Genomic DNA, 22,993 nt, shown 5'->3' on the forward strand with positions numbered 1-22,993 from the left:
CTTTTTTTTTTTTTTTTTTTTTTTAATATTAATTTTGTCACGCATATATCTATAACATCTACATTATTATGTAGCTCTTATGATATTATTATATTACTTAATGATTTAATTTGGGGCACGTTATTAATTACGCGTTCAAAAATGCATCGCGTATTTGATTGAATATTTTTTTAGCAGTATCTTTTTTCTCTAATAACGCCTAATTTATTTTTAATAATTATGATATATCAAATTAATCGTGGCGCGTGATGTCGTCAATTGAGCACCCTCTCGCAAGGCAAGTAGCTCGTGCCAGGGTTACGGGGACCAGGTGCTCACCTGCTCCTTGTTGGGTGGCTGGTTAGACTTGGCGCCCCCTTTTATTCATGCCCTCGGTAAAGTCCCATGGAGGTTCGCAACGCGAACGAACGGTTGCCTCTGTCGGGGTATGGGTACGCGAGAGAGTCGATACCCATGCCACGAGGATTCTTACGGTACTTTAGACGCGTTATATTGAGATATTGATAGTCGGACTTTCCCCTCCGATGGGAATCGATGCATGTGGTATTCAAATATATAAATGGTATCTTTAAAGGGCTGCTTTAGAGATATATTTTTTATTCAATATTTTGTTATTTATTTATATAATATAAAATAATAAATATATTTTCAATTACGTGATCGAATCAATATATGAAAAAAAATCCTTTATTTCAAGAAATGTTAATTTTGAATTATTAAAATGTCACTATTATTTTATTTATTATATCGATCCCTATAACTTTATAAGTGTAAAACTAAGAGAGTAACAAATCGATTATTTCACATGCTTCATTTATATAATAGAATTCATTTTTATATTATTATAAAATACATTAATATTGTATGAAAGTATCTATGTTTTGAATAATTTCAATTTTCTTTAATTTATCATTGTGATGGTTTAATTTGTGTTTACTTATACTTTAATTCGTAATTCGCGAAAAAAATCTTATCAATTATTTTTAGATAATATGAATAAACCACACTCATATCTGATCAAGTTTGAGTACAAATTTAAATGCACTCTGCACACACCGATACTGACCTACCCTCGTTAGACGTCAACACATTGAGAGACCGTTAAGAAAAATATCTACAGCTGTCTCGCGCGAAAGACTATAGGGTCCCTGTTTCCGTCTCCCTTTAACACTACGTTTAGCTCTAAAGGTGACTGACCGATCCTCTTGTGTCTTATTTGCTTAATTAATACGTTCGCGCGTTTGATATTCCGATGAGACGATAAACGAACATTTATAAATTGCACGACGAGAATTTAGAATACTAAATTACTTGAATTTTATTTTTCACTTCATTAAATGTAAAAGATGCAATAAGAGCTGCGATACATTATTTTTGCTATATGACTTTTTATTCGTAACGCTATTTTTTTAACTATAAAAAGTAGTGGGAAAGAAAGAGAAATTGCAAGATGTTTGCAAGTTCAGTTTTTAAAGTACTTTTTTTATTCAAATGCAACTAAATTTCACAGTTTCAATATATATACTTGCAATATTTTTATCACATTATATATAAAAACATATACATATATTAACAACATTTTTTATATTTTTACATTTTTAATATATATATATATATATATATATATATATATATATAATTTTTTCTTAAAGATGCATGCTTTTATCAAATATATATACTCTATTATTTCTCTCCTTATTTGCATTTGAAGAAGCTATAGGTTGTGTGTGATAACCGGAATAATCGATACGACATTTACATGCTAAGTAGGGGTTCAGCCGGAATAAAGCCGCATTATACGCGTTATATAGTCGGATTAAGAGAGAAAGACGGCCGTCGTCGTCGTCGAGGTGGTCGCAACGGAAAACGCGGTGCGTTTCGCGCATTTCGTCGGCGATCTTTCGCGGCGACGCGACGTTCTCGTTACGGATCGAGACGTTATCGTTGCCGTTGCGAATGTAATCGCGCAGCGAAGTGTTGCGCCGCCACATGGCGCGCTCCGTTCTCGTCCGTTGCCTTGAAAGTCCGTTGTACGACGAGGGGTACGACAACGATGGGGCCCAGGGCACCCCTATATATGTATACATATATGTATATATCTATATATATATAAGTATATATGTATATATATATATATATATATATATATATATATATATATATATATGAGTACACGCCGTTCTAATATTGAACGTGCTATATCCGAGACGTCTGTGCCCCCGATAGTCAGACACCGTAGATAGATATGGTCGATGCCCTACGCCATAAGCGTGCCACTCGCGTGCAAATTAGGTAAATTACCTGTAGACGCGGATCGTCTTAAGGCGATGAGCACATTATTATTTACGCGACATTCGCTTTTTAATTTGCGCGAATATATACAACTGCTGTCGACTAAGTCAGTAATGATAATAAGCCGTATATATTATCTAGATCCAGTGCTTGATTACATCGTCTAACGTACGTTTCGACGGCATAGTACTAGGCTTACTTCCGATTAATTTGATTCAACTGATAAAATTACCTATGATAAAATTTCTAATTATGTAATCCGTTTTTAATTTAATCTTCTCAACCATATGCCAAGTAACGAGAGAAATTAATAATTTTATTCACGTTTATAAAATACTGCAAATATTGCTCTTAATCAATTTAATCGTTGATTAAGTTAATTGGAGTTGTACGCTTGAAAATCTATGATTCGCGACAAAATTCTGTGTTTTATGGCGATACTTTCGCCTCCCTTCCAAATATCATGAAGGATTGCATTTTTTACCGATAACATAAGCAAATGCAGTGATACTGATTAATAAAAAAATATATATGTCGATGATTGTTGGTTATTATTTTTAAAGTTTTTAGAGTGCTTTAATACGATAGAATTAGTGTAAATCATAATTCACAGCAGCATTATGTTACAGAATCAAACAATACACTAACCTTTGCATCTTAATTAATAAAAAAGTTAAAATATAATGTAAAAACTTCAAATTCTCACATTTCGTATAAAAATTGTTTAAGGGGGGAATTCGGTCTAGAGGCCTGATTTTTAGGCTTTTTTTTACAAATTTTTTATAAAGAACGGATAAGATCAATTAAAATAAAAGTTTTTCCTATTTGTTAAGCAACTTTTTAAGTATCTTTTAAAATTTTTTTTATTGAAAAATTCCAAGAATTAAGCTGCATATAGCAGTTCTTCTAAAAAAAAAGTAGTTGCACGGTGCACACGATTGGGGCCGTCAAAAAATATTAATTTTTTGAAATTCTACAGCCCTTTAAAGACGAAAAAAATAGCTGAAAAATTAAGACTTATTTTCAAAGTGACGCCGTTTTGTTATTTTTGCATATTTTTTAAAAATCCTACTTCGGGCGATACCCAAACTCATATATTCTAAGAATCTTTTTGAATTTTTTGTTTCTGATAAGCAGAACGGCCCCGATCGTGTGCACCATGAAACTACTTATTTTTTTTAAAAGAACTGCTATATGCAGCTTAATTTTTGGAATTTTTTAATAAAAAAATTTTAAAAGATACTTAAAAAGTTGCTTAACAAATATGAAAAACTTTTATTTTAATTGATCTTATCCGTTCCTTATAAAAAAATTGCAAAAAAAGCCTGAAAATCAGGCCTCTAGACCGAATTCCCCCCTTAATTGATAAAATTTGTTTAAGAGAAAAAGAGAAAAAAACAGTGTTGATGACAATCGTCAAAGTGCAAATTGCGAGTGATGTACTTCTTTGACCAATAGCTTTTTAAAATTCAATATTTAAATGTCTTAAAGTTTTATACTATATGACAAAGCTGAAGGAGAGGGTAAGCCCGACGAAGGAACCGGAGGGAAGAGGGGAGAGGAGAATGAAAAAGAGGTTTGGGGGTTCTTCGGGATCCTCGGGGTCCCAGGTCCCAGGCCATTAACATATCCTGTAAGGCTGGTAAAGCAAGTCTCGCAATATTTCGGAAGGCGAAAGGTTGCGCTTTCCGAAACCTTTAACGGTCGCAGGCCCGAAATCCAAGTGGCCGTAAAGAGAATCGACGTGTGATTCCGTAGATGTACGTATATACTGTTACATTTTACGCACATTGAGAAATGAAAGAGGACAGCCTGAGGGATGTATTCGACATCGTAACCGTGACTTGTATCGTCGTCGAACATTTATATCAAATTATATTGGGAAGAGGATCGCATATCTTTCATTTTACCGGGCTATGTATTTTGATAATTCAAGCAACTGATTCATAGAAGCGCTAATTATGAGAGATGTGATGATTGCGCAGCGTAAGATTATTGGCCCGTGGATTCACATCGCGGCGGGATGGTTGATGGTTGCCATCCGAGGATTCCAGTTTTTCCTCCACGAGGTTGCCGGAGAAGCACCTTGGCAGATCCGTTGGATGAAAAATTCGTTGAGCGCGTGCCGGCTGCACGACTCGACTACCCCTCGTCTTACTACCCTCCTCGCTGCTTACCCTCGCTAAATGTCGAAAGACGGAAGAAGCAAGTGAGATAGAAAGAAGGGCGAGCACAGAGGAGAGAGCCCGGTTATCGAACAGGCCGTCCGATCGGCCGACCGACCAACAACCCCCCTGTTAGGTGTTCTCTCGCCGCTTGTTTCCTTACCTCGTCCTAATGTCTGGCCCCGATGTGTCTGGTAGTCCTGTCCCGTCTCACAGTTCAGTAACCGTAAGGGCTTCAACTTTTATTCCCACCGGCGACGTCTCCTCTCATCTGCTATTCAACGTTTATTTCGCGACATATTTGTCTTCACGTATATTTCACGTTTGAAGATGATAAGGATGATATACAGAGATAAAGATGGGAAAATGCACCTTGTGCGCGATTCCAATTGCATTTCCACCGATGCGAACAAACGTACAAATTGTCTCAATGTGTTTTCTTGGTCATGGGAATCTGAACCTCTCGCATGTGTTATACCGGTTTCAATGTCTGGCAATTTAAATAGCACGAATCCATACAATTGAATATAATTAACCCGTACTTGTCCGAGTTTTTATTGAGAAAAAAACTCGTATCATTTATGCAAGTCACTTTTATACTTTCTAACAATAATGGTTAACGTTTCCGTTTCTAGCACGACAATTGCTGCTCTATGTGCGCACATTATTGATATATAAAAAAGTTACCTAATTTGATTATATATAATTTTTATTAATTTATTATTACATTTATTATTATTGATTGCATTTTGTATTTTAATTTTTTATTATATTGTAATTTATTATTATATTTATTATTATTGTATTAATTTTTTTGCTCTTCTCTTAATTTCATTGCTTTTTAAAATTTCTAAAATTATATTTAATATTCTTTCAATATTCAACGACCAAGCATTCTTTATCACTTATCACCATTAAAAAATTTGAGACGGTTACATAGGGTCGACTACCCTTTGGGACCCTTAGAAATCACGCGCCTGGGGGGTACGATGGGATATAACGGGATGATTCACGCACGCACATTAACCACAAGGCACTAACAACGAAGCTCGTATGAATCCAGCTAACGAATCATTTTTAAACAGCTTACATATTTTTTACGAGCGCTAGCCAGCGGAAAACTACTGGTCCATCCTTGGAACAAGAGGGGGACACCCGCAGGTAAATTCGACTGCGTTAGATAATGTGCAGGTAAATTTGACCATATTAACAGCGAGATAGGAGGAACGAATGACCGATGTCCCGACGGATGTTCGGAAAGACCGATTATATCCGTGCTTTTTAACGAGATGATTTTTAATGTTTCAATCGTGGACGATATTATAATGATGAGCAGAAACTATCCGTGTGTAAAATAATATAATAAGCTCTTTTATTATCATCAAATTTTAATAGAAACAAAATTTCGAATTAATTTTTGATTATGAAAAATACCACGTGATTCTATACTTTTCGTAATTTTTTTCAATATTTTTTAAGGAAATATCGCTACAAAAAAATAAGCACATTTCTATGTGCATGACTTAAAAATCTCGAAAAATATTATACATATATTCGAGCTAAAAATATATATTTTTAGAGTCTACTTTTTGGAAAAACATGGAAAACTTGGAATTCTCCGGGATTTTTTGTACCTAAAAAAATCAGAAAACTTTTATTTCAATCAGGGAATTTTATTTAGGGATTTAGAGAATTTTTTAAAAAATTCTTTAAATATATTATAAATATATATCTGTTTATATATATTTGTATAATATATTGTATAATATATATTTTGAACACAATTCACAACTTAAGTGTATTCTTCCGTATTTTCTTTCATATGAGTGAAAAGCACTAGATAATGCATACAATAAAAAATTTATTTTAGAAAATTGCATTAAGAAAAACTTTTAAAGTATTCTCTCTTTACTTGGAATTTTGGATCAAAAAAACTTGGAAGATATCAAGGATAATTTTCCGAGAATTTTTTTTACTAGATTTGAATAGACACTCCTTTGCATACTACAGCGATGCATTCCGCCGTGATGTAGCAATAATTAACTCTCTTCTTATTGATTTTATTCCTATACTAAACTCGCTTACGAATTACGCGCGAGTTTTCTTTTTTTACGAGTTTTAAGACAACTATGTACAAAAGAGTTCACGTTTCCGGCGTAAATAAGGGCCGCCGCCCTCGGCGGACACGGTGGGGTAGGTAGGTTACACCTGTGCGGGCATGTTGAAATTAAATGGCACATGGCGCGCACGTTCTATCTCGTTGCACCGCGTTGCACCGCGTTGCACCGCGTTGCACCGGTGTCTGGCGAGCCACTGACGAAGCTGACGGTGTCGTTGGCCCCCGGAACAATTTACTTATCTATCTCTCTAGCATGCATATATATATTGACGTTAACGTATATATTCTCTCTCGAGATTTTCCGATCCTCCGTCTCGATGCGCGTCCCCCTCTAAATGCAATTACACGCGTGCACGCACGCGTATCGTTCGAAATTCGTAGTCTGTAACCGTGGCACGCGCCGGTTGGACCGGTCGGTTCTCGCCAATCGATATCGGGGATAGTGAGAATAGTACGCCCCTCGGAGGGGAAGGGGGGAAGGGGCTAACATATATGTACGACACACGTGTTACGCGATGACCCTTTCGGCCTATCTTTTAATCGGAGACAATCGCGAGAGATATTTTATAAATAATTAATTTCTGTAAACTACATTTTTTATCAATCCCTGAAGAAGATTCCTTTCATCTTTTGATAAAAGAGAGAGAGAAAAAAAAAAAAGGACAGAGTTGATCACGTGAGATCTCGGATCTATGCGTTTCTTACTTTCTTACATGATTATCCCCGCGTGAATGGAGCCGTAAAAGATAAAAAGTACGGCAGGGTGAAGAATCACGCCCCATCAGGGCGGTTAACCGAGGAATCGTATCGGCAAAGACGCGTATAACGGCGTGACGTTTACATCCTACATACATTCTTTGCATATACGTACACATGTATGCATCGTCGACAGCGAAACTAACGCCACTTGGGGCAAGGGGAAGGGGGGGGGGGAGGAGCAGACATATGAGCACACATGGGGCGGCAGTCACCACCTGGCACGCACAGCGTAGTTGAATACCGAGCCACCCCTATACGTACACGTAACTACGTACCCTAAAACGGTGCGCGATGCGACCCCAACCCCTCGACTTGGCTCGTGCCGGCATACATTGTCGTAGGACAGCCTGATAGACGGCGACGACGACGACGACGACGGTAACGATGTTCGAAAGGAGAGAACATGAAGGAAAGTGGAGGAGAAAAGATCGGCAAAACATTGCGAATGAAAAAAAAGAAAAAAATACGGGGTTTCTCAACCTTCCTCACCCCTTTCTCCCGTGTCTCCCCTGTGCCCTTCATTTGTCTACCTTTCTCGCGTTCGTATGTCAAACTATGAGCACATGGTACGTCGCTGCGTGCGATTCTGATGTCTCGTGACGCGACATAATGGAACGATGTACGCCAGTGACAAGACAAGAGTCAACGAACTTGGCGGAGCCAGCTCGATACGCTGATTGTGATATCGATTACTGCGAGCCGTCTGTACGTGCACACACATATGCATGATCGAGTGTATTCTATTGTGAATCAACGACAGTGCGTACTCATTCGGTGGCGAGCGGGTGGGAGCGACTAGCTGGTGAAATATACTTGCCCTTCCTCCCGTCCACCAATAGCGAGATTCTGCATTGTGAGGGTCGATAGGTTATCGGTTAACCGGCTCGTGGATGCCACGTGCGGGCACATTATGTGCGAATGTACGGTTTTTATCGCTAGTAATAACGTTTATAACCATTCTGTAACGTAGAATCAGGTTTAATCGACAACCGTTTTATTTGTTAAACGATATGAAAAAAGATTGATATTGAGAGAAATTAATTTATTCCTATACATCTGAAGAGTATAATTTCAAAAGATTAAATAACATTTTTTTATATAAAAAATATCTTTAGCGAATATTTTACAAATATTTTTTAACAATCAAATAATTATATCGTATGTGCATAGTTCAATGAATATTTAAATAGATTTAAAAGTTTAAAATATAATCGTCCCTTTGTGATTCGAAATAATAGAGATAGAGGAAGAGAGAAAGTGAGTCTCGAAAAATGGGTCAGTGTTGTATATATCTTATCAACGACTGCCGTGGCAGTTAACGTATTAACTGAGGTTTAACTGATTATTGTTGTCCTCTGGGATAGAACTAGAAACAGGCTAAAATCCACATAATCTTTGTAACTTTATAGCTTATCCTGTTTAATTTTTTTTATAATTTCTTTGAGGGCATCCATTCATTTTTTTTAATCAACACCGAGATTCTCACAAATTAATTATAAGAAAGAATTTTTATATTCACGATACTTTCTCTTATATTGGTTAAAATAAAATATTCTCACTGTATATAACACGAGAGAAGAAAAGATATTGAAGCGAATGTCTAAACAGATTATAATTGCATAGTTTATCAATCAATTGTATAATTATCGCTTACAAGAAGGTTTATAGGGTAAATTTTCTAATAATTTGCTACATAATGCGTTTTTTTTAGTCATTAATCGATATTTACAACATCGATTATCTTTGATAATGACTAAAAAAGCGCACTACGTAGCTCTTATTAGAAAATATACAGCCTATGATCATCTTTTCCGTATGGCCATCATACCCTAGTTTATCCTACGACAGATATTCGAGGCATTTTATTATCAACGTACTATGTTTGCCCAGTGGCTTCCATATTTCTCTAAAGGACCACCGAGACACGTGTGTGTCGGACTATATCTAGCACTCAAGATCGCGGAGGGGTAACGAAAATTGGTCCCGGAATGGCGCGGAAACGCGGGGCGCAGGCTGCGCTTTATTTTTAACACACCCCGCACTCGCGGGATTTGTACCCTTATAATCGTACGAGTGTCTGACGCTGGCGGGAAACGGCTGGCGCGAGGAGGTACGTGGTGTTCTGGTGTTTGCCTGCCTAAGAAACGGATGTCGTGAGGCACGTCAATCTAAAATTAGAAATGTTCCCGATACGCGTCTCTCTCTCTCTCTCTCTCTCTCTCCCTTTCCCTCACGCGGTATTAGTATTATGATTTGGTGCCTGCTTGCCATGCACGCACGCTTTGCTCCGTGGCTTTACTCTAAACTGGAGTCACGACCGTTGAAGCGTACTTGCACATGTTAAGCAGTCGCAGCGGCTGCGACTGCCGCTCGTCCGGGGAGTGTCGCGTTAATTAATAGGGGGACCGATAAGGGGGTCGACCGATGTCGTTCGCGCAGTTGACCTTACTTGATGTACAGCTACGTTTACAATATTATTATTAATACGACTTGCTGACACATGTCGACAGATAGGGATGGCTCGTTTACGGATGGATCGATGCGATGGATGTTTTACTGTACCCTGTAATGACTTTCCATATGTTTTGTGTCGTCAGATATTTGTCATTGTCGTTGAGTAGTCAAAAATTGATATAATCGATTTCGGGTGAATTTAAAAAAAATAGAGATCTTTTAAATATATTATTAGATAATTGAAAGAATTACATTATTTTATTGCTATCATTTTTTAATAATTAAGATATTAATAAATGAATAAAATTGCTCAATTATATAATTAATCGCTATTAAGCAGAAAATAAAGATTGTACACTCAAAATATACAACAAATGTTAGATTAGAAGAAAAAAATTAAAATCTTGAAAAGTGACATACAATTCTAATCTAGTGATCAAATTTTCAATCGAAATTCAAGGAAGTCAAATTTAATTAAACGATAATAAAAAATTTTGATTGCACACCATAAGTTCGCAAGAGCATTGCAATATTCAACGTGCAAAACGTAAACGATACTGTCAATTTTCCGCCTATAATAGATCACGCGATATTTTTGCCTGACAGGCTCAGGAAATTCGCTTAGGTAAAAGGGCAACGTGGCACGAGTATCGATGTGAGGGAAGCGAACCGAGAAGGAACGTTGAAGGCAACGATACGTTGAACCTCGCCTTACGAGGCCAAGGTTCTCGATTTCATGCGTTGTGTTCCCCTGGAAATTCGCGTTTATCCTCGCATTACGTTCGTCCCGACGCAAGACAATACTTTACCAGGGGAGTTGCGTACTGCGAGGGTGCGTGTCACGGCGAATGCCTCGACTTCCTGCGGAAGTGTCTGTTACGTCACGTAGGTAAGCAGGTACATACACAAGAGATGTGGTTTCGTGATTCGTCTAGTCTTGCGCCATGTTAACTTTCACGCTCGTACTTTTTGCTCGTAATTAAATTCAATCTCAAGTTTTCGAATGCTCTTTATTCACGCGACTCGTGCTTCGTTCGACGTCCAATTCAATCGATTCTCGATGAATTCGGCCTTGAAAGGTGCGTTTCATTGATCCCTCGAGATAGAGATCAGAGTCGTAAAGCGTCGGTCAGTGGTCGATTCTAAGAAAGGAAATTCCTACAGCGAAATCTGCTATCTTTTGTCCACCATCATCCTTCGTCTTGTTCAACATCATCTTTCGCGCGAGTTGTCCTAAATTTAAAAGCAATGCGGGAGATGCTTCTTTAACGCGGTAGGAATTCTCATATTCGGGATAAAATCGCTCGCAGCAGACAATCGAGTGAACGAAAAATATAGAATATAAGATAGTTAACAAATGTATATAATATACAAATGTGTATAATAATTAAATTTAAGTTAAGTTTAAGTAACTTTAGCTTACGCTGTTTTTCATAATTAAATAGCAGAGCAGTCACACATATCTTTTAACTGATACCATAAACTGTTATAAAAAGTGAATAAATTGACAATATTCTTGCATTGTTTTAAATGAAATAATATAAATTAATTAAATGAATTAAATAATCTTAAATAAATAAATTGAATAAAAAATATTTAAATGGATATTTTAATAATCTAAATTGCATAGTTTATCACATTTCTCGAAGTTATACAATGCGGGATAGAAGATACGATAGGGAACACGCATGCTACATAGTAACGTTGCTGAGGATGTTTAACGCTTCGTATCCCTCGTCTTTTCATTGGTGCGACATGAAACGATTAAACGACCGGGGTCCCTCCACGTCTCGCATTCTTCCGGTCTAACTGCAGACTGGTCTTATATTATGTGTAGGAGATAGGGGGATGGCTTTTGCGCGGCGAAAACGAAAGTCAACGCGAACTAACAAAGTCACGTGTCTTGTTAAATATGAAGCCTACATTTTATGTACGATAATTTTATTTAGTTATCTGAGAGATAAATTGCAAAACGTTACAAAGTGAACTAGATCGGACACGTTAATTCGAAAAATTAAATTTTTTTTTTTTTTTTTTTTTTTTTTTGGAACAATTAAACCGTAACAAACGATAGGAATAATCCTATGGCACGGAAACCTTGGGTAATACAAACTTTTTCGCCTCACATGGCACGCACATGCGAACCAAATTTCTCGGGTTTCAAGATATCTGGGAAAGGGGCACTTGTCACTCTAAAAAATCGCTCGAATGGAATTCCATTAATTGAAATACGGGACGCGAATGGCGAGTGACAGATGTGGTGATAGTTGATTTTATGCGACAGAATGCGATGTGATTTAATTCTTGGACGAGAAAATTGATCATTATCTGTTTGCGCGGCTTCGTCTAAACATTTGTTACACTCGAACCGATTATTATCGCGAAAGGAGAAGAATGAAAACCCGAGACAGGGACCGAGCAAATAAACGAATGAACGAGACCGCGAGACACGCTATGATTTCAAGACGAGCGCAAATTCGCGCGTCAATCCAAGAGTCTGCGTCTTGCATGCGGTTAAGGAATTGGCCAGAATATAGAATAGAGAAATAGAACACATGAGAGCTCCATGTGCGATCCTGTGAAAGAGAACATGTGTTCTCTCCTCCGGTAATCACGGACCGGTCTTTTGTTCGCCGACAATCCGCCGTCTACTGACGAGCGCACGAATGCGACTTTTATTGTGATTTCTTGACCAATTGTCATTTTAATTCTCCAGAAAGGCCAAGCGTTCTTCCTGTGTAACGTTGATTTTGGCGGCAATCTCTTGAGCGCACTCTACTTTTGAGAAACACGATCTCGCTTTAATAACGTCTTCCTCTTTCTGGTTTCAGATGCTTTCGGCGCTTCGCATCGCACGAACGATCAGAGGAGCGAAGGGTGAGTCTACTATTTATATTAGCTGTATTATATTGTTGCTTTCGTGAACATTTTTCGTTGTCAACTATAATGTTTATCGCAACATTGCTTTAATTTACGAATTAAAGGACTTATATCAAAAACACATGACATAAAAAAAAGAACGTCACGTGGTTCGGAAAAATATGTTGTAATAAAAATAACAATAATAAAAAATAAAATGTTTTTAACATGTTTGAATCTGCATTTTCTAGTAAAATTATGAAAATTATCAAGGAATATTTTGCATTAATTTAAAGAAATAAAATATTCTTAAGAGGTGCGTTTGAACCCCTGTATTTTCTAAGAAAATTATAAAAGTTATCAAGAAATATTGCATTAATTAAAAAAAAAATAAAATAAATAAGAGAGCCATAACTTAACGCATTAGCTATTATTACATCTGCTAAGGTGCAAAGGTCCTTTAAGACGCTGGATTTTCAGATCTACTCTTCTTTCGACACCGCCTGTCCACTAATGCTCTCTAAACGTGCCGCAACGTATCTAATCTGGCTTCAAAGTAAAGAGCATCGCGCTATTAGAAATAGTCGCACGATTATTAATTCGTAAGAACTGGCGTTCTATACGATTCGCCAGTTGCGTGAGAATTGACCCTTCGCTTTTCCACTTTTACATTGCCACCACCGGCTCCATTCATGCTTCTCGTTCATTCATCGAATCTCGCCGAGATCTTTTCTCTCCTTAGATTTGGTCTCCACGTCGTAGTAGTATATAGTACACTATATACTCAAAAATCCGGGTTTAAGTTCGGACTCGGAGGCAGGACCAAGTCTTGGCTTATGGTTTCTCGACTTCCCTCTCGTTTCTTTCCTCTCTCTTTCTCCCTGTTAGCATTTTTTAAATCCGAGTCTGGCGGGAAATGACAGCGTTCTTGTCCCTAAGCCTTTACGCCTCCTGCGCTCCTTCCTATATGGACATTTTTATGTTTCCTCTCAGTATAAAAGAGAAAAGGCTTTACTTTAATCTGTGATTTTAGCTATTGCGCATGCCTTCTTCGCGTATTTTTTTACAAAGTAAAGAAGACAAAGAAATATTATAATATTATACCGAATTATGACTAAAATGTGAGCCGTTAGAATGATTTTTTATAATTTTAAAATTTGTACTATTTATTAATGAAATGTATGATATTATATAAGTCGTTCTTCAATTATAAATTATACTAATGAAATTTAATAAATGCAGCAATTCTATAAGAGATTTTCTTTCGTTGTTAAATCATAATAAAATTGAAGATGGAATTAGAATCTGAATGCGATTATAGATGGGAAAATATCTATAATAATATAAGCATTATTAAAGAATATTCATGGACAAAGATTTCCATTTTTTATTTTACTCCAAATTGTTCGATATTATTGGTGAAAACTATTTATTTTTTTCTTCTTGCTCTCCAAAATGTTCTCTTTGCGATTTAGATCCATGTCTGTCTGCTTCACAATTTTGGGTGGTCCTGCAGATTTAATTACGCTTCTTAGATCTTCGATAAGAACAAAGGGTGTAAAATAACGTAAGATATTCGAAGCGCTGATGGGTAAAAAGAACCGGATATACGTCTTTCTTCGAGCACCACACCTACTACGTCCTTTGTCCCTTGTATGCGCGATCATGGTTCATGGAATGATAATGTAACGTATATATTGAATATTTATGTATCCATATGTTGTTGAATATTATATTTTACATTTTATAACGGGACGTTATTAAAGTATAGACAAAATGAATTTTAATCTTATATATAACGACTTAATATTTTTAAATCAACAATTGTCGTGCAGTTTTGAAGTTTTTTTTTTCTTTTATTTTTTTATATATTATTTTTATGTATTTTTGTGAATGGATTAAAGAGTACATACGCTAGAAGGTAAAAATTGATTGCAATCAAGAAGAAACACGGAAAAACATCCGTTTTTTCTTTGTCCTGTGGTAAGGAATTTATTTTCTCTTGGTATGCCGCCTTCTCTTTAAGGGCCTTTCTTGATGCGGCTTCAAGCATCAATTCCCTCATCTACTACCGCCTCTATCCCCGCGACTCGTCCCTTTTACGCCTCCTCATCGCCTCTATTTATCTTGGTATCAAGAGAATATATATACGAGCCGAAAGTCTACTAGTAGAACGTGTCTTTCTACTACGCAGTATTTCGAATAGAATAGATGCAGTCTAACGGTCGAAATTTTTATGGTCAGGTGTTAGAATGTGTGAGAAGATAAGAGAAGAGGTAGACTTCATCTCGATCTCTATTCTTGGTCAACATTTGGTACATCGTTGCTTGCATTTGATCTTTTCATCATTAATATATCAATTTTTTGTTTAATTTCTAATCAATGGTAATTATTATATAAAAAAGGATAACTTGAAATAAAAGTATTCAGTTGTATGTACGATTGTTTTAATCAATGTGTCAATTTCTGTTATCAATCGGAAATATATTTTACTCACCTGAACATAATCTTCAAAACATCAATTTTTCAAAATTCGCGTTGTAATAAAATTATTTTAGAATTAAAAACAATTTTATATTGAAATTTGTTGTTAAAAGGAAAAAAATGAGAACTATTTTGGTATCAATCAATAAATTAACGACCGATAATAGAGATTATTATCTACTTTTCTTTTAAAGCACAGTCTATCGGAGATAGTGAATGTCAATTATTCAACAGCGTGAAAAGGATGTGCAGAATGTTGATCGTTAACGTTTTTTTTTTTTTTTTTTTTTTTTTTTTTTTTAATCGAACAGTACTGTTTATTGTGCCGTTTCCAGCTGAATGCGAGGAAGCAGCTGATTCTACGTGCGCCATTTTTGTCGCCCGCATTAAAGAAGATGCCGCGCATACACACGGAGGTGAACTTTAAACCTTATCTTGGTATTTCGATAACCGAGATATTTGAACTGCCCTCGTTCCGAGAAGTTCTATCGTGATAACGTATGAAGTAAACTGCTGATAACGATATATTTGCGCGCGTAGGCGCCATGAAGACGATTCATGTAGATCGAGAAGAAGAGAATTAATTTGCGAATGAATTAAAATGTCAAAATAATGTAGTTTCAAGTTGTTAGAAGTAAATTTTTTAAGAAGAGTGATAACAAAATTTATAAAGCTATCCAAGGGCGGCTACAAAATTTTTTCCGGGAGGAAGGGTATGATGTAAAATGTCAGTTATGGATTTATTGAAGTGTATGCTTTGATTTTTGTACTTTTAATATTAAAGATTTTCACTATGATAAAGTGGATGTAAATCGAGAAAGGTTTTTTGTGTTTTTTTTTTTTTTTTTTTTTTTTTTGTATTATATTTTTTATTTTCCCGGAGGACAAGTGCTCTCCCCCTCCCTTACGGACACCCATGACTCTATTAAATAAATAGTTTACATTAACGTGCCTATTCGAGTGATTTATAAAATCTTGCGAGAGCAAGAGGAAGTAATATATATCACATATAATTTTTGAAAATCATTGAATTTATAAAGATTCTCCATAAATATATCATATTTAAAATGGACTATACAAAAATGATAGAGTCTTGATTTTTTATTCTGAATACTTGACAATCGCTAGATTATTTAAACAAATTTAAATTTTAATTATTTTTTAAATAAATTTATATGGAACCAAAATCTTCTATATAAATAACATTTTGAAATTTTAGAAAAACTTCCTTTTTCTTTACTTTCATAGTATGTTTTCTACTACATGATTCTGTAAAAGACACAGGATTCTACACAGGAAGAAATATGGTATACTAAGATGCTAGACCAAGATTAAATTGCTTTTATATGCTCATCAATTTTAGTTATACTCGTAGCAAAGGAGTAGTATAGATAAAACTATGAGAGATCCCAAGAAAGCCGTATTCAAAATCTCAACATTTCCTTTATCTTCCTATGTTTTTTCATCGATTATCTTCGAGAAGTATTCATTGGTGAAAATGAAATATATTCATGGGGTAGGTTGTGGAAGAAGAAGAATTTCTTTTCACTTTATTCAGAGCGACGTTAGCCTGTATCATTGAATTTCCCCCCCTCCCCCCCCCAAAAAAAAAGACAAAAAGAATCTTATTGTTAGTAAACATTGATGCGGTAGCAATTACATCCTGGACTCTCGTAGGTGCGGGATATTAAGAGAATCCGCGAAAAGAGAGGACGAAAAATCGAGGACAAGAAACCGCGACGATCTCCCCGAGTCGGGACTGTATAAATTCTCAGGTGTATTTGACCGTACGTGCGATAACGCGGGAGAGAGACTTTGAGCGCGGATCTCTCGCGGTGAATGCAAATGCTCTCTCCTCTCCCAGAGGCTCTCGTTCCCAGAAGCGTTGTCGAAGCGTTCGCCGAACGGCATTCCAAACGACCGGCGACCGACGACGGCGTATCATTGGCTGGCGTTTCCCGCCAAGAGCGGGAACCAGTTTCGTCACGTAGCTTCAGGAAAGGGGAAAGAGGGGAGGGAGGGAGGGAGGAGAGTCTTCTCAGCTGATCGCCGGTCGATGGGATGCAACATCGCCGTCGTCTCCGTTCATCTTCCCACGTCTCTCTTTCTTCTGCCTCTCTTTGCTCTTTCTCTTCTATTTTTCGACGAGCCCGTTCTCTTCGACACTCGTCGTTTTATGAACACTACCTACTTTTCTTATTGCCATCTTTTTTTTTTTTTTTTTTTTTTTTTTCTTTTTTTGGAAGTGAAAACTGTTATAAGAGTAGCAGTGAGAAAAATAGCATGTTCATTCATAGCTTTTCGCTTCTTTCCGGAACGTAATATTTAAAGAACTATTGACAAAGGTTATAATAAATAGTTGAAAAGAAGAGAAAAAAATGAAAAGAAAATAAATACAACATGTAAATAGTGAGATGATGGCATAATAATAACTGTTTTAAACGAAGAGGAAATGCAATGCTTTAAACAATCTATAATTCACGACAAAATTTAAGCTAAAGTTCAAGTGATAATTTTATATGTCGTCTATTTTTTTTAATGCGTGTATCCTAAACTTTATGTACATATTTATTACTTTTTTAAACATTTTTTTATTCCATGACAGATTTTTTATCGCAAACTATAAATCATCTTGATCACAAAATTAAATACAATTTCATATTTACATTCAAGAAGGAAGTAAAAGAATTTAACCGCCTTTTATAATCATTCATGCTTTAGAGAGAAAAAAACACGTGTATACACGAACGTTCGTTAACGCATACTCTACCGCGTGTCAGATTCAGGAGGCGAGTTTTATTGTATTGTACTTTTCTACGAGAGCGCATTAGGATCATCTCTTTATCAACAGCAATTCCCCAAAATATCCAAACAGAAATTCCTGAAAGAGCATTTTTCTCAGCACGTTCCTAACGGGCCGTTATATTGAATGGAGACGGTATTGTTGCAATACGATACGCCGTGGATCGCAAAAGTTGCCGCGCATTTTTCCGCGCCTCTCGCCCGCCTCTTTTTAATCATCCGTCTTTCTCTCCCGCCGGCCTTTTCTCGATCGAAAATGACCGCGATCTCTCGGAGCACCGAGTCGGTTCCCAGGTAGGCTCGTGTAGGGGGTGTGGGAAGAAGACGGCCACTTTGTGTGGTACCTGCCCCAGTGCTACGCTACGATAGATCTTACCCTGGGCCAACCGCGCGCAGAATTCAATCGGGCGAGAAGGACCTTGCCTATATATTGGCATACCTTTTACTTACGGTCCTTTTTCGTTCTCTGTGTGGTACCTGTTAGTGTTGATTTTGCACTTTTATCGATTGTGTGCGTCTATTGATCGTTCATAGACATCGATAACTGATTTGTCGGTTTTGTGTGCCTTTACAAAATGGATTTTATGTATATATATATAAATGTATATATTAGAAAAATTAGCTCAACTAATCAAGGACTGAGATATTTTTTATCTCCATCATTGTACCTACAAAAATCATTCAGGTTTCTATATTTCGACTGGTGTAATCTGGCCTAGTGCTAGCTGACTTTATAAAAAATAAAAATTAATAATACATAAAAAATACACGAAATAAAAATTAGTAACACAGCTTGTTTTCATACTTTGTTCTTAAAAAGTGATCGATTGACTCTCTTCCTTTATTATAATATCACCTATTTTTTTTTTATTCTTGATTGAGCCTGAAAACAATACAAATTTTTAAAAGTATGAAAAAATAAATTTATTATTGTTTATTTTTTTATAAAATGAAGCGTCAAGGTTTATATCGGCTATTTTCGTCAGTTTCGGATCTTTTTGTTATGGTCTTTTAACATTTTGAAATAATATTGTTAAATAATGTTGTCAAATCGCGCGCAAAATTTGCAAAGGCCGGTGTTGATAAAATGTCTTTGTTCTTGAAATTATAACTTCATCGCAGCCGAGCGGTGAACTGGAAAGAAACTTTCTAGATATTTCCCGCGCAAAAGAGAAAAATGGGTAGAAACCTTGGTTCTGGAAAACATTGTGTCACCCTCCTGGCACAGGTCCTTTTAGCCGAAGAGTCTTGTTACGCACGAACAAACAGGTTGACATCCGCCTACAATATATAGTAATAGTCGAGAAACGATCGTTTCCTCCAAGGGCGGTTAACTGATTTTCTTCAAATGTACATGTGCTTTTTTTCATATACGTGTGTTTTACTCATGTATATGAGTTTCTTTATCGTTATGTATAAAATTCATTGTCTATTATCTTAGAAATGGATAAATTTTTTTTTAACTGATAGAAATAAAAAAACAATTTGTAATATTTTTATTCGTAACTAGTAGATAAATATATTTTTATTTGAATAACAATTTTTTCGATCATACGGTTATTTAAATAATTTTTTATCTGATAATGAAATAATGATTATTGGAACAATATTTTCGTTATTATCCATTGTTTATTGTATATTTTATTTTTAGAGAGATATTTTAAAAGATTAAAATTTTTTAAGTACATATAAAAGATCATTTTACAACAAATAAATAAAGCTAAAAAATAAATTAGAAGAAAATAAAATTAATTATATTAATATTTGTTTTAATTATAATATTTTCACATTTAACAAAAACTAAAAACGGAGTATATTATATTAATATTATAATATTAATTGTTATAATAATACAATAACGAATACAATGTAAATTATAAACATGCATATATAATATATAATAATAATAAATATTGTATATAAATTTTTTACAATATATAACATTTTAATCAAATAACAAGCTAAAAAGTTACAAGATAAAAAGTTATTCAAATTGCCCGTCACATGTAAGCGAAACTCTTATAAGAGCTTATAAATACAATTTAAATGTCTGGAATAATTGAGAAGTAATATATATTTGGACGCTGCCTTTTAATTCTAAGACATTGAAGGAGATATATTTATATAAGATATAATATTTAAATCTCTTTTTTGAAGTGCGATAAAAGATTCGGTGTTTTCGTTCGCAACATGACACTTTTGTCACCTGAAAGATTGATCCTTTACATCACGATGGAATTGACACTCAGCCAAGATTTTTACAATATACCAAGTATATCCGCCGTTATATTCCAAAAAAGTTGGGAATTGAATTTTACAATTTTAGGTCTCTCTATATTTCCTATAGACCGGTCCGCCACGTTCTTTTTGCTTGCCGTTTATATTGTAGAATGGAATGAGGTTTTACGAGAGATATTCTTCAGAGTCTCTCTCTTAACCGTGGCGTGTTTCGTTCTTCTTCTTCTTCTCCTTCTTCTTAAACGAGCCGCGGTCGAGGGGGCACACTCAACAGAGGATGAACCGTGAGACGACGAGTTTGCAAGTAAAGACCGTGGCGTCTATGGTCCCTTTAAGCGCACATGTATGGGTTTTATGTGAGACCCTTCGGCCTCTCGTCTAGACGCCATGTATGCGTATGCGTATATGTGTGTGTGTGTGTGTGTGTGTGTGTGTGTGTTTGTATGTGGTTCCTCGAGGGAGAAACTGACGAAAGAAAAAAGGGACAAAGGGTGGGGCCGTCGTCGCCGGTTTACTTGGTAGTAGTGCGGGCTTTTAAATCGGTCCGTATAGGAGAGTTTTAAAAATGGCCGAGTTTGCCCGGCCTTGTCGGATCTCCGTCAGCTGTGCGTGAGGGATATCAGCTGATTAGGTTTTGGCGGGAAAACGGCGCGGCGGGAGAGCCACGACCTGCAGCGTGTCAAATAAATCGTATTGTAGAATGAATTGCCTTGGTTGGAATTTTTTTTTTTCACACCAGTTAAGTGCACGCGGATACCTACCGTTCGCTGAAACTTTGATTCTCTTTCATGGTAGTCAGGTAGTTAATTGTCGGTTATTACGACATTAAAATACAATTACAGAGATACGTGTAATTTGTCGGTTTTTCGGGACTTCTCTATTACAATTTGTGCTTTTATACGCAAAATATTAGTCTGAGTTGTAATTTAAATTAAAATTAAAGATGAAAATATAAAGGCAAGTAAAGGTGACTGTAAATTCGACAAATTTGCCCACAGGTTTAATAAATGATTCAAAAATCGTATTTTGCGATAGTTATATTACAGATTTTATTCTAACAATTTAATTACAAAGTCGCAAAATTTTCGCTCCTCGCTTACTTTTGTTCGTCCTTGCTCAAGCTTTACGCTCATAGACATGTAAAATATGTAAAATATTATTTTCCAGATTTTTTAGATTGTCAAAATCGTACTTGAAGCAACATTTACAAAATTAACCTTTAGAAACTTTAGAAAAAAAAATTTTTAGATATCACAAATATTTGCTTGTTGTAAAATAAAAAAAAGTCTACGCTTAACAGAGCGCAGAGAGAATTTTCAACGTTCAGTATCGCCAACAATCGAGCCTGTTTGCCGTAAGGGCCCTTTGTCCTGCCCAGAATCGTTTGTATCTGTACGTACTCTCTTTTTCTCTTTCTTTCTGTTTGGAATGTATAGAGGAAAGACTTCTGCTCACATGCCGACACATTTAAGTAAGTTTCGTACTTGTGTATTAGTTTCACAAATGTCCGTTTGTCAAATCATATGTCAATCTTAAAATAAAAAAAAAAGTTATTTTTAATAAAATTTTTCTAAGAATTTTTAAATTTCGGAAACGTCTGATGGTTAAACCCATAGAAATTCTTAGAAGAATTCCTGTTGTGCAGTTCTTGGTATAATCTTTCTTTTTCAAGAATACTGACAAGAATAGGTCAATAGTAAACCTTGTAACTATGTTTTTATTGTTTATTAGTTCTGCTCATTTATCAAATTTAAATGATACAACTATGACATAAACTAATAATTAGAAAGAATGTTTGCACCAATATCTTAAACCAAAACTCTTTTTAACTGAGGTGATGTGGGAATGTTATGATATCCTTATTCCTGTTCGAAGGAACCGCGATCGAAAGATCTAATTTCATATCATTTCTCACACTTAAATCAAACTGAAAGGGAAATTACAATGATTAAATGACAAAGGAAGAGGGTCAAGTAGGCCCGATTTTGGGCCCCCCTCAGGATTTCGTTGTATATATAAGTCATCAGAATTACTTCATACATAAAAAACGAAATTTTGCTAATTTTAGCCTAACAGACATGTTCAACATATTCGTTATTTGGTTTAAACAAAAATTCATATTTATGGATATTTTGTCTAATATTACACAATTCGCCAGAAAATCTTAAATATTATATTGGACATCATTAATATTATAATTCTCCTTTGGCCTTAATATATTTTTTTATTATAATTCTAATTGTCAGTATTGCTTCCTAGCTTTTTTAGCAAAATTATTGACATTGTTTCAAACAAGAAACGGATCAAAATAATTTTCTTCAGGGAAAATATACTTTCTTGATATTATTAAGTTTTTCCGAAGTTATAAATATGAAAACGTTCGTGTGCTAATTATAGTTAAAATATATTTGAGAGATTATATTAGATCGGCCAAAAAATATGTTATTTTTTACAGTAGATGACGTTTGTATATTTTTTCAATACAAAGCACTGTATTAAGCTAAAAATATATACATATTCTGAAAACTGACACTTCAATGCGTGATTAAAAAAAAAATTATTACGTTTGGTTAAATTTTTTTGAATTAATTTCATTTTAAAATTGTCATTTATTTATTTTATTTCTCTCTTTCTTTATTTTTTTATTAAAAAATGAATGATAAGAAGGTATACTTTGGAACAATTATGCTTTTTTATTTTCTTAAAGGGAAAAATGCGGTACAAATTACGGTAAGAAATTTCTTTTAATATTTATTTTTTCAAGTTGGTAATTTGAGGGTATATATTTTTTTAGTTTAATGCAGTGCTTTGTATTAAAAAA

At 35.3% G+C, this 22,993-nt stretch overlaps 1 protein-coding gene across 1 annotated transcript in view; it reads left to right on the forward strand.

The window, feature by feature from the left end:
- LOC140663212 (uncharacterized) overlaps positions 1-22,993 on the forward strand; it is a 51,281-nt gene that overhangs the window by 3,446 nt on the left and 24,842 nt on the right. The window contains exon 3 of the mRNA XM_072887217.1: positions 12,621-12,666. Within this exon, the coding sequence (XP_072743318.1) occupies positions 12,621-12,666 (46 nt within the window). The remainder of the gene's footprint in view (positions 1-12,620; positions 12,667-22,993) is intronic.

The sequence above is a fragment of the Anoplolepis gracilipes genome, chromosome 2 (genome assembly GCF_047496725.1).
Source record: "Anoplolepis gracilipes chromosome 2, ASM4749672v1, whole genome shotgun sequence".
Taxonomy (NCBI): domain Eukaryota; kingdom Metazoa; phylum Arthropoda; class Insecta; order Hymenoptera; family Formicidae; genus Anoplolepis; species Anoplolepis gracilipes.